The sequence below is a fragment of the Nymphaea colorata genome, chromosome 9, assembly GCF_008831285.2.
Source record: "Nymphaea colorata isolate Beijing-Zhang1983 chromosome 9, ASM883128v2, whole genome shotgun sequence".
Lineage (NCBI taxonomy): Eukaryota > Viridiplantae > Streptophyta > Magnoliopsida > Nymphaeales > Nymphaeaceae > Nymphaea > Nymphaea colorata.
This window is the reverse complement of record NC_045146.1, coordinates 17,291,603-17,303,309: the sequence shown is the minus strand read 5'-3', so window position 1 is coordinate 17,303,309 and position 11,707 is coordinate 17,291,603. Positions and strand designations below refer to the sequence as shown.

The 11,707-nt window shown below is 40.6% G+C and overlaps 1 protein-coding gene across 1 annotated transcript; it reads right to left on the bottom strand.

The window, feature by feature from the left end:
• Positions 1 to 3,155: 3,155 nt before the first annotated feature.
• On the bottom strand, positions 3,156 to 10,415 carry LOC116260848 (protein IQ-DOMAIN 32-like). The gene is made up of 6 exons (XM_031639367.2): positions 10,120 to 10,415; positions 7,653 to 7,991; positions 7,331 to 7,558; positions 5,338 to 5,415; positions 3,540 to 5,214; positions 3,156 to 3,434 (listed from the first exon to the last, which is right to left on the bottom strand). The coding sequence occupies exons 1-6, from the start codon at positions 10,207 to 10,209 to the stop codon at positions 3,415 to 3,417; spliced, it is 2,430 nt and encodes an 809-aa protein (XP_031495227.1). The 5' UTR covers positions 10,210 to 10,415; the 3' UTR covers positions 3,156 to 3,414.
• Positions 10,416 to 11,707: the final 1,292 nt, after the last annotated feature.

Here is an 11,707-nt window from a genome sequence, read left to right as displayed (position 1 = left end):
AGGGTAGATTTATGAAAGATTAGAACCCAGTGTTTCATGATATGTTACAATCTTTGAGACAAATTCATGAAATACTAACGCAAAGTTCTAGATGCCAAATACTCTCTCAAGTAACATGAGCAATTTTGGTGAGTGAACATGCAATCACAAGAAGCTGCTCGCCATGGTTAAAGTGAAGGCGAATCTTTCTCCGAAACACAATATTAGGGGTTGGATTTGTCAACTAGGACTCGTCGGAGGTTTATCGACTGTGTTTACATGAGGATGAACTAAGAAGTATGGTGTAAGTTGATGATCTAAATTGGTTTTTTCTGACTTAATATGCAAAGTTTGATTGTAAAAGTAGGTTAGCTAACATATTATTATCTAAAATGAACGAACTCAATGATTATTATATTGAAATTAGGTAGCACTGTCCTTAATGGGTTTAGCGAGGGCGAATTACAAGGAATACTTTGATAAGATACTCCCCAGTTATTCCTTTCTTCTTCTTCTTCTTTTTTTTTTTCTCTAATTAAGTTGACATTTATGCTGCGAGATTTGGGTGCATTTATCAGGGTCATAAAATAAATTAAATGAGAAACAATAAATATGTGTCAAAAAGGTCAAGTGGTTGTTGAACAACCGTAGAAATCTATATTGGGGTTCATAACTTTGAGAGCCAGAGCCATGAATGCTTCAATTCGACATCACAGTCATCAAGAGGCTCCCATGAGCCACGGAGGGAAGGGGGTCGGCAGGGGCCATGGCTCCCCTAAGATTTTGAAAAATAAAAAATTTCCTTTTAAAATGTTCAAAATTTATAATTCGGCCTTGTAAAAATTTTGAAAAATGCAGTTGTGGCCCTGTCAAAATTTTTGTTTTGGAATATCATCAGTACCAACACCACATGGTATCGAATATAGATTAGGTCGCTACCCATTTCACCTTTCTATAGTTCGCGTTTACACATTGTCTGCCTGCTTTTGCGTTGTTAATATACTCTAAATCATCGTATAAATGATGACTTAAAAGAGCCAGACGTGTGGTTGAAATTTGAAAATACCTCGTGTGAAGTCATGAACTTGTATAAATTTATACCTTCCACCATGAAAACTTGAAATGTTATTATAAACAAATTAATGTACTTAATGAATCACAACCAAATCTTTCAAGCATCCTTCATTTGAAAGGCTATTTTCTTAAATTATGGTCCTCGTTTGCATTGAGCGTTAACATCTTAGATATCTCGACATGGAAGGAGACTGCATGGGAAAATTTAACTCTCATGCACGGCGTCATGGAACAATGTCTCTGAAAAACTGGGACCAGGTTTGGCACCAAACAAGGGACTACTTTGGGAAGGAACCCACAAAAGTGTGCGCTTCTTAAAGGCACTTTTGTGTGTGTGTGTGAATGGCAATAAGTCTCGTAACTCCCACCTTATTGCAATACCATACGATGGGGACTTTGTTTATTGAATTTTTGGATCATGTCTTCCTTCATCACACGCGAGCTTCAGAGTGAATGCGCTTTCTTTCTTTCTTCTTTTTTCCTTCTTTACAATCAGAAATGTAGGTAGGTTACTTACCACCTTGGGAAGGTTTTGAATTAAAAACTTTTTAAATGTTCAGGCCGCAAGAAAATCAACTCGGTGACAATGTAGGGCTTCTCCATCCTCAGGTGCTAGAACAACCAGTGCTTCCTTTTCTCTTCAACTACTTTCAAAATAGGAACCGCAGAATAGCGTGAGGAGTTTGGATCAAAATTCGGTTTCCACTCCAGGAATTGGTGCTCCTGCAAAACTTCATTTCAGCCGTTGGTGGCAAGCCTACTCATTGTCTTGTTGCAAGCCGGTGTTCCAGAACTCGCCGGCGCCAGCACTTTCAGCCCCTTGGCAGTGAATTTGCTTCTCTATTTCTGCACGCTCAGGAAGTTCAGCCTTTTTACCGACCATATCCGAGTGTTCTTGATAAGTCGGTGACCATGGGGCAGTACTTAGGCGAACCGGGAGATGGTCGCCGAGTTTTTCCATCGCGCCTTTGCACAGACTCGAGGATTCGCAGTCAGTTGAGGCGACCTTCGATATGCTCAACCACCACCAGATCTACGTCTTCCGAAATTTCAGCTGGTTCGGCTAAAAAATGCCATATTTCATCGACTTCAGCTCCCAATATGTCCGGGTCGCTGGGTGGTCAGTCCCCTTTTTCAATTCGTTCCTCAGAAAATTCAGCTTGTTTGGCTGAAATATGCCTCTGCCTCTACCCCAGAGTCCATTTGGCCTCTTTCTTTTGTTCAGACACGGCTGACTCCATCTCCTCCGGTCACTGTCTGTATTCTTTTTCCCGGATAGACCCGTCTGGAGGCTTTCGAATTCTCAGTTCTTTTTGGTGGCTAGACGTGGTTGAACTTCTGCAGAAATTGCAGGCTGCCGTGGTGTTCCGTCGCCCTCCCTGTCCAGGGACAGGCAGAGACGTGTGTGAGTCTGCGATGGATCCTCCCGGCAATATTTGGCCGTTCTACAGGGCTTGCACTCCCGTGATCCCCCTTTTCTCTTTTTTCCATTTTACGTTCCTTAGGTCTCTCAATCCAGATCGTAAATTTGGTTCGGATTCAAGTCCTGGTATTCAAAAGGTGCTTGGTAGGCGTTTGATCACCGTTATGAAAATAATAGCGTTAAGATTGATCCAGGGAAAGGTCTAAAGTCGACTCTCTTTTTTCCCTTTTAACACGTATGATACAACAAATACAACTTGCCCTCGTCTAAAAGCCAAAGCTTATTTCGTCATTTAAAAACAACGGCAATAATTACATTTTAGGGATATTTTTTCAAATAAAATGAAGCAAAGAAAGAGACTTCGTTATCTAAGTGGTAGAGAAAATGCAGTGGACAGCAAAAGTTTGTTGGGAGACTTTTTAAGCTATGTTCGTTTGCACTCAAGCAACTTTTTCATGATTTTTCATTCTTCGTTTAGAAAAGACACGGGGATGGCAGTTTAAATGTACACTCATTCCTGAAAGGATGTTCACAATGCCTCGCAAACTTCGAACTCGTTTGGCATGAGGTGGAAAAGTGCAAATATAAAGAAGCTTCTGAACAAGAACAGATTGGATAATCTCGTTAACTAGATGCTATCTCATGGTAGAACACAGTAGTAACTGCTAACTTTAGCAGATTAAAAGAATCAGCCAATCTTTATTCCGTACAGACCAAAAGCTTAAGAATCACAAGAAGCTAGAATATGGTGAATCAAAGCACAACCCATCAAATTGATTTGCAAGTTATATATGCATAACTAAAAATACAAGAAGAACCATAGTAGATCAACCAACCAAACAATATGAAGAAGAAACACGCTACAGCAACATTTTGTACATAGAAGAATTCTTCTCTCTTAGATACCTAATGCAACCTCAAGACACTTCCGATGAATGTCACCGCCTCCATTCTCTCTCTGGAAAAAGTGAAATAAAACAGCAGTAGATTAGGTAATGTAAACCCCACTACTGATTGGCAGGGGATCCAAAAGTTTTCGAATGTCACAGATTAGAATCATTACCTTGGGGTGAATGGCCACTGCTAACCTTTGCAGCAGGCTGTGCCTGTGACAAGGATCGCTGCATTCTTGGAGAGTTCTGCTGCTTTCCATTACTGCCTGGAAGGGAATGTCTCTTCTTAAGGTAGCCATCCTTGTCATGAACATCAGGGCTTGACTTAGGAGAGTGGCTTGTAAGGGCTTTTGCTCTAGCAGATTCTGTAGCCTGCATGTAGCTAGGAATGGTACTGCCCTTTTCGCGGTCAGCATTGTCAGACTTAGCTGACCCAAATGAGTTTCGACGTCTACCACCTTTTGATTCTTTTGGTAAATGTTCCAGAGTGTCCTTCTCTGATGAATCATGATTCTGACTTGATGGTGATCCCTTGCTTGTGGAAGATGTGATGCGCTTGCGGATTGACTTTTTGCTGTCTGCCTTACTCCTCTGGGCTCCTGAAGATACCTGGCTTGATGGTGTTCCATGAGATTCCAGGATGGTAGCACGGCTAGTCGGAGATCCTTCCTGCGAAGAATCGTCGACTTGTTTATCTGCCTGAGACTCCAATTCAATCTTTAAGTCTGGCTCCATGTGTTTTGAGGAGTCCACGTTTGTTGTAACTATTGCTGGATCCACAGAACTCATAAGACTGTCTTCAGGTGCACCTGGAAGAGAGGCTACTGCATTGGAAGCTGGGAGTGCATCTGAGATTGGATGAGGTTCACCTTCAGGTGTTCCCTGTTCTTCACTGTCTCCATTATCAAGAATTCCAACTTCATGACCCAGTTCACCCCTTTCCAGCTCAAACCTATCTGGAGAATCAAGAGTTGAAGATATAGAAATTTCAGTACCACATTCCGATGTCCCCTTTTGAAACCTATTGGCGCAAGAGTCCATGTCATGTGTCTGGTTTACATCCATAGGCCTGACATCAGATTTTGGCGGAGAAACAGATCCCAATCTTGATCCTCCACAGTGGTTTGAAGAAGCACTGATCCTACCTGAAGGCAGTGGTGAGCTCAGCTCTTCAAATTTGGATTGCACGGCTGCAAATGCTGGATTGCAGGACTTCCTAGGTATAGACACAGGCTTCTTCCCCTCGGTGTCCTGCTCTTTAGATACTGGCCCATTCAAGGAATCCCTTACGCTACCACCTTCATTCTTAGATGCATCTGGAGTAGAACCAGATGCTGCACAATCTGGAGAAGCAGAATGATTAGACAGAGAGTCCAGTGTAGACTGAAGGGCATTCCTTAGGGATGATGTAAAATCAGAACCTTCAGATGCAACTTTAGGTGGTTCCTGACTGACAGTTGCCTCGATGCTCTCATTTGACATTTCAACAGCATGGCAAGTGTGAAAGTTGAAGCCATTTGCATCAATTGTAATCAGATCATCATCTCCCTCAAGATGTGTTCCAGAAGAGTAAGCTGCCTCTTCCTCTGGCCTCTCATCCTTAATACTCGAGGAGTCAAAACCATGGGTTCCTATACATTTATCACTAGCTTCTACTTCATCACTAACCAAATTAATCTTTTTAGCCAACTCCTCATGCTCTGACAAAAGATCCGCTGTCCTAGAACAAGGGTGTTCTTTTGCAGATAATGACATCCATCTCTCCAACCAACTCCAGCCTGAGCTTGGTTTTGTAGGATCACACACTATGCATATAGGTTTTGTCTTTTCCGCTGATTCCAATAGCTTACAAAAGCAAATGAATTACTAATCAACTCTCAACACATCGAAAGAGAAAAACAAAAACAAAACAGAAAACAAAAAACAAAAAAGAAGTTGGAGATTAAGAAAGCATATGCATCTCATTACCCGACGAGCAAACCCACTTCGGAACAACGTGTCAGCAGTGCAAAGATTGTTCGGCTTTCCACCAGGTTCTTCCTTTTCCTGAAACAGACCACAAGGGTTGGTGGGCAATGGTACAAGGCGGTATGTCAATCAACAACCAAATTAGATGGAGAAGGAAAATGATTAAAGCAACCATACTACTGTGCAGCATTTATTTACATTGTTCTCTTGATAACAGTGGTAAGATTGACACAGCCTAATGAGAATGAATTGCCTTAAAATATTAGTGAATCTTCGGTCAAGATGCAGCAACTTCCATAGATAAGCTATCAAAGTTCAAAATTCAGCACCTACTTCTGAGGCTAAGAAATATGAGATTCAGAACCAAGAAGGGAATAAGCACAGTAACGGAAGCCTGGGAAAGAATCCTACCGGCTCTCTCTCACACAGAGATAATATATATATATATATATATATATATATATAGAGAGAGAGAGAGAGAGAGAGATTGCAGAAAAAGGTTCATCTCCTTCCATCTCAAATTTTAACTTCAAGAAAAGAAAAAGCATTCACAAAAAAGTCTGAATTTTCAGAACTAACATATTTCCCATATAGCAAAAGAACATACACAAGATGAGTTACCTTTCGAACTTAGATATGGTATGAAGCAATATAAAGAGGCTTTCTCCACATTCATCCCTGAATCGTAACTTGTAACCGATTGGAAGTCATTCCCTGCCTTTTGCTAAAGTATTTCAAATTAGACCCTAAGGTTTTCTTTTTTAGTTTAATGTATACTTCAGAGAAACTGCCAAGCGAAAAAGGACCAAGGCCATAGCCTTAAGCCTCCAAGGTTCTGGCTTGCTTCGGTGATTGAGTGGACTTCCAGTATATCCTTCAACTTGGGTGTCACACTTACCATTGTTTGCAGCCTAGAGGAGTAACAAACCAGAGCGTGACAGCAATCACAGGATTCAAACCTCAGACCCCTTGAGTGTGAGCTGCCTTGCTGCTCAGTTGCACTGCGCCCCTTGAGGCAAATTAGTCCCTCAGGTTAATTATGTTGATTAAAACTGTTTTTTCTAAAAAAAAATATATACAGCATACATTCATTTTCAAATTACATAAACCCATTTTGCTTAGTAGATAAGCCATGCTGAGCTGCTAACCGTAGCTAAAATAATGAACTGATGGATTTTCTTGAAACTTAAAAATGCAAAAGCCATGGATGGAATTGGCAGTTGGATGAGGCAGGGGTGTGTACTTCAACAGCATACAAGTGAGGAATAAATTTGGAAAGAAAACCAAAAAGAAAATAAAGATCTCATACTGCATAAAATTTGGTACTAAAAAAATATAGTTAAAATTAACTTCATTCAAAAAGTGATTTAAGTTTATAAGTATGACAAACACATCTGACAGCATAGTTTCAAAGAAGAATAAAACAGCCACATGGAAGTTGTCTTACCATATGCATTCCATATCAAGAAGGGATAAAACCTATGTCATGTGGACTCTTCAAAAAAGGGGCCACAACTGTGTCGACACAACGCTAGTGCTGGTGCAGCTCCAACACGCACCCCAACCAGGTCCTTTCTTATGCAAGTTCAACATATTTTCCATTCCTTTTTTTCTTCTCCCTGTCCCTTTCTTTCTTTATGTATAGTAATAAAAGTAAAAATAAAGGACAGATTAAGCTAAGAAACAAGCTAAAATTATATATATTATGAATACATACATTTATATATATATAATAAATATATTATATATATATACACCCTCACACCCAATTTTTTTGGGACACCTCGTACCGGCACCCGCACTCATGAGACATAGGATAAAACATACATATAAGATGCTTTCAAGTTTCGACATAGAAAGATATGAAAAAATTACTAGTTTTGAGATGATACTCATTTTCACTGGCCTTAACAATACATTTGTTCTTTACTTTGTTTTCTGTAGTGTGTTTGTGTGCGCATGCGTATATATTTCAGATTTAAATTAGAATTACCAGGTTGTCTGCTGTTCTGCTAGCTGTTTTTCGCATCTCAGATAATTTATACTGAATAGCTAAACCTTCCTCAGAGGAACGCACACGACGTGCACGAACAAGTGCTTGCATTTTTATAATCGCCTGGACACATCGTAGAGTCCCCACAGCTTGTCTCCTAACAAGATGCCCACGAACGGCCGCCTGCAGCTTAATAACATTCTTGAGCTTGGCTAGCTCCCTTTGGGCCTGAGAAAATAGCAAGTTTTTATTGGTACAAGCCATGTCAATTTGACACAAGTTACAAACAATGCTCAAACAACAGCAACAGAGAAGGCTATACCAAATATCCCATGACAGATGCCTGTATGGTGACCGCTGCAGATTCCAGTGCGCTGCTTTCACAGTTACTAACATTTTCAATGGAATCAAGAGAGCCTCCATCTTTTGAACTTAAAGCAACTGGTGAGAGAGGGAAGACGTCATCAGCTTTTCTAGCTACAGAGAGCTTTCCTAAAACAGGTGGATTGGTTTGTTCTGAAAAATCATTTGCATTGGATTCTGGACTTTCTTTGACAATGGAAGAAGGTGGTAATTCAGGAGGTACAGTGTTGCTCAGTACTCTATGTGTTGCAGATCTCTTCCTAAAACTCCAACGACGCTTATCTGAAGGGATTCTCCCCTGGAATACACATTACAGGATGTGATATAAGAATCAATTCATGGAAATAGGGAAACAATTAAGGAAGAACATATAGACTTGTGAATGCAGAAAAGAACATTAGAAGCAAGAACATTAGAAGCATGACTATTGCAAGAAGACCTCATGCACAAAAAATTTTAGCTTGACCAAGGTGTTAGATAGGTTTCATTTGCTTAATTTTCAAGTAAATAGAAGTAATAGTAACAGAAAGAATGAAAAGTCATGACACACCATCATCTATCATGCAGCTGTGAGAAGAACCTGCTCACATCAGCTAACTTTAGATTAGTAGACCAGCAAATCTTGTGCTACCAAGGTCGCAAAGAATTTCCTATTTTAAAACATTTCAACTTGGAGAGACCGAGATGAGTCGTAAATTAAAGTGAGAAGCACATCAAGTGAGAGGGAAAATGTGCCAATTGGGCACAAAAAGGAAAAAAAAGATACTATGCACCTTAAGTATCTGAAATTCCTCTGCTTGTTACTTTGCCATTTTCTTATTCGACATGACTAGGAAGACATCTTAGGAGAAAGATTATGGAATCGAAGTAACACACAGATATCCACTAGAGTGCGTGTTAGATGGTGTTCAGATCTTACAAGTAGCCAGTTCCATTCTAAGTTTCTAACCTAGTAAAATTCAAGTTAACAACCAGTCAGAAAGTGTAAGCTCCAATCAAGCACAGAACTGTTAAGCAACTAATCCTACAGAAGCACTTTGCTCAAAAGACTGAGAAATCACTATCATCTTCCTCTTTAACACAATATTCCCAAGGAAAGAAGGATGTCATCTCTGTTTATGGCACACACCTTATACAGAACCTCTTTTTCAGTTTACAACAATTAGAGAATAAGGAAATGACAAAAATGTTGATTTGCCAAAGGCCAAAATAAACCCAGGAACGTTAGTGAACGTTATTGCTACTGTACCCATCAAGTGCTCAGTGATTACTGATACCTCATTGTAATAAATCAGCAATTTTGGCCAAGTGAAATTGGCGATCATCTACATCTTTCACTTTATAAGTGCATTATCATCCAAAATAATTAGCTCTAATAGCACCACTCGATCGCCAATCCAGAAAACTACTGACGCTAAAAGCTATTAACATCAGAGAAACATGAATGTGAAGAATAGAAGTGCTTAAGCATTCTATCATGATGATTCTGAAATTGGACAAAATTAACCTTCAGTGTTGACTTTCATCGGACAGGCACAAATAACCCAATTTAGCCCACATTTTTACGATAAGCGGCTGCCTTCAATTACAATCTAAGCAGCACTAACCATGAACACCTGATCAAAGCCGGCGAGTCACACACACACACGAAGAGGAAGGGGGAGAGAGAGAGGGAGGCCGTAACAAATCGAAACGCAATATATTAATACTGATTAATAATAAAAGATTTTCTCCTAACCTTCTACATATAAGCACGAATTGTCAAAGAAAACTGCTAGAAACTGCCGAAGGAAGTTTTAAACTTCTATCTAAGGCCTACCTGTTCCCACCCTTTAATGCTGAGAGGCGTTTCCGTCACTAAAAGGACGATTGAATTAAGCTATTTTCCCAGTAAACAACGACAGAAGATTTCATAAATCCGGAATGGTCGATAAGCAGTTCCTTTTTTTTTTTTTTTTTTGCTTTCCGGAATAGGTCGTTCAGATCCGACCATTCATAGAAAAAACGGGACCATTTCTGATATATCTCATGCACCATTCTGAAATATTCCCCCCCTCATCACAAATCAGTCACCCGAACACCACTAAAAGTACAAGATGGAAGAGGACTAACGTATGCTCGAATGTGTCGATTTATCTAGAGATCGCCATAAGTCTCGCCGGATTCAATTATCAGTACTTCGCTCAGGCTCAGTTACCCAGATAAACGGGGACCAAGAGAAACAGACCGGCCATTGCTTAGCTCCGAACCAGGGCGAACAGTATAGCATCAAAACAAACTTCAAGAGAAAGAAGAAGCACAAATTCAAACTAGTCCAGAATTGGACAGCAAAAGAACCATGAACAGAACGAGAACGTAGAAGATCGCGAGAAAGTGAAGAAACAAAAAATGTGGGGCGGAGGAGAGGGAGAGGAATGCGGAACCACCTCCACAGGTGCGTCGATCTCATCGTCATCCTGCGATTTCTTCCCGCAAGCAACAATGTTCAAGCATGCAAGGCTACTCGATCTCCCCATTGAATCTCTCTCTTTTTCTCTCCCTCCCTCCTCCCTCTCTTTCTCTTATCCTTCCTTCTCTCCAAAGAGAAACCCTAGACCATGTGGGAACTCACCGCCAACTCCCTCACTCTCTCTCTTGCTCGATCGCTGCAACTGGGAGAAGAACTGAAGCTGGGAACTCGAGCTGCCGCTTTAAGCGGAGCAGAATCCGCCTTTTGGCGTCCGGCGCCGATTGGCCTCTCCTTCCCACTCGGCTCAGTCGCCATTATTAGAGGCGGCTTCTCACCCTATCGTTAAATGCCCAAAACACCCCCTTTTCCGATAGAGATGCCCAACAAGAACGACCCAGGATTTCCGGGCGCCGTGATTGTTGCTTCTGTAGTTGACCACCATAAATGAAGCCTTTCGTCTGGCTTTTCACCGGGATCTCATGTTCGAAAATTCTCAGATCTTACATTTTCTTTTTGTCATTTTTTTTCTGTCCATCTTCGATCTTTAGAATAAGATGCACTCTTGTTCATAGATATCACGCTTTACATTCACCATCCCAAAACAGCCACAAATCTTGAAAACGAGAGAAGGAAAAAAAAAAAACAGTTTTGATCCATCATGAAATCGCTAACGATGAATCCAAGGTCACACACGGATCCCATCATACACAATATTTTTTTGAGAAATAACAAAAAATATTCAAGGGTCGAATAATTTATGCATATAACCAAATAGAAACTTTTCTAATATGAAATTGTTTCCTCTCATCCAACCGAAACTTGGGATTCATTTCCAACACTTTGGAATATCTAATTCAGCAGTTGAGTCGGAGGACTTTTCAAGAAGAAAGAAAGATTCGATTACCGGCATCTTTCCTATCATCTACATGTGCCGAAGGAGATGAGTATCAGATCCAGTTTTCTATTTTAGATTTGAAAAATAATTCCCATGTGACGGCTGATTCAGTCACATACATCCCAGATCGCAGCTCGGACAATGACGGACCAACCAAAATACCTACTAAGATATGATCTGTAGGACTCAATGTGAAAGAAAAACGGGTCGGGTTTGGTGGAGTCCGACCCGGATCTGGCTTTTCTGGGATGATCAAGTACCGATCCAGGTCTGACATGATCTGACATTTCATCTGGTTCGGGTCTGGCTTTGATTCGCATCTGCTGCCGGAAAAAAAATCTTTTTCCAGTCGCCGCTGTTGCTGCAAATCTAGTTTGACATAGATCCAAGAAATTCCGGCCTTGGATCCTAGTGAGCTAGTTGAGCAAGTACTGGACTTTCTAGAAGATATAGACATTTGGCCAAGCTGGAGAAAGAGACGAACCTAAGTGCGTTCTTTGGGTTCGGGCCCAAGTCTACAATTGGATCTATGTACTTTGAGTCCAAGATCTGCTAAAACCTTATGAAAAAAATTATAAAACAGTGCCTAATGTTTGGGCAAGTAATAAATCATAGCTTAACCTTTTAAAGATTAACAATTAGGCTCCCAATTTTCACGAAGAACCGTGCA

Bases quoted from the DNA above. Each gene is read 5' to 3' on its own strand.
- LOC116260848 (XM_031639367.2), bottom strand. From the start codon at position 10,209: ATGGGGAGATCGAGTAGCCTTGCATGCTTGAACATTGTTGCTTGCGGG. The intron at 5,416-7,330 runs GTAATTCTAATT...GGTCTGTTTCAG, and splicing joins GCAGAACAGCAGACAACCTG to GAAAAGGAAGAACCTGGTGG. The intron at 3,435-3,539 runs GTAATGATTCTA...CACTTTTTCCAG, and splicing joins CAGTGGCCATTCACCCCAAG to AGAGAGAATGGAGGCGGTGA.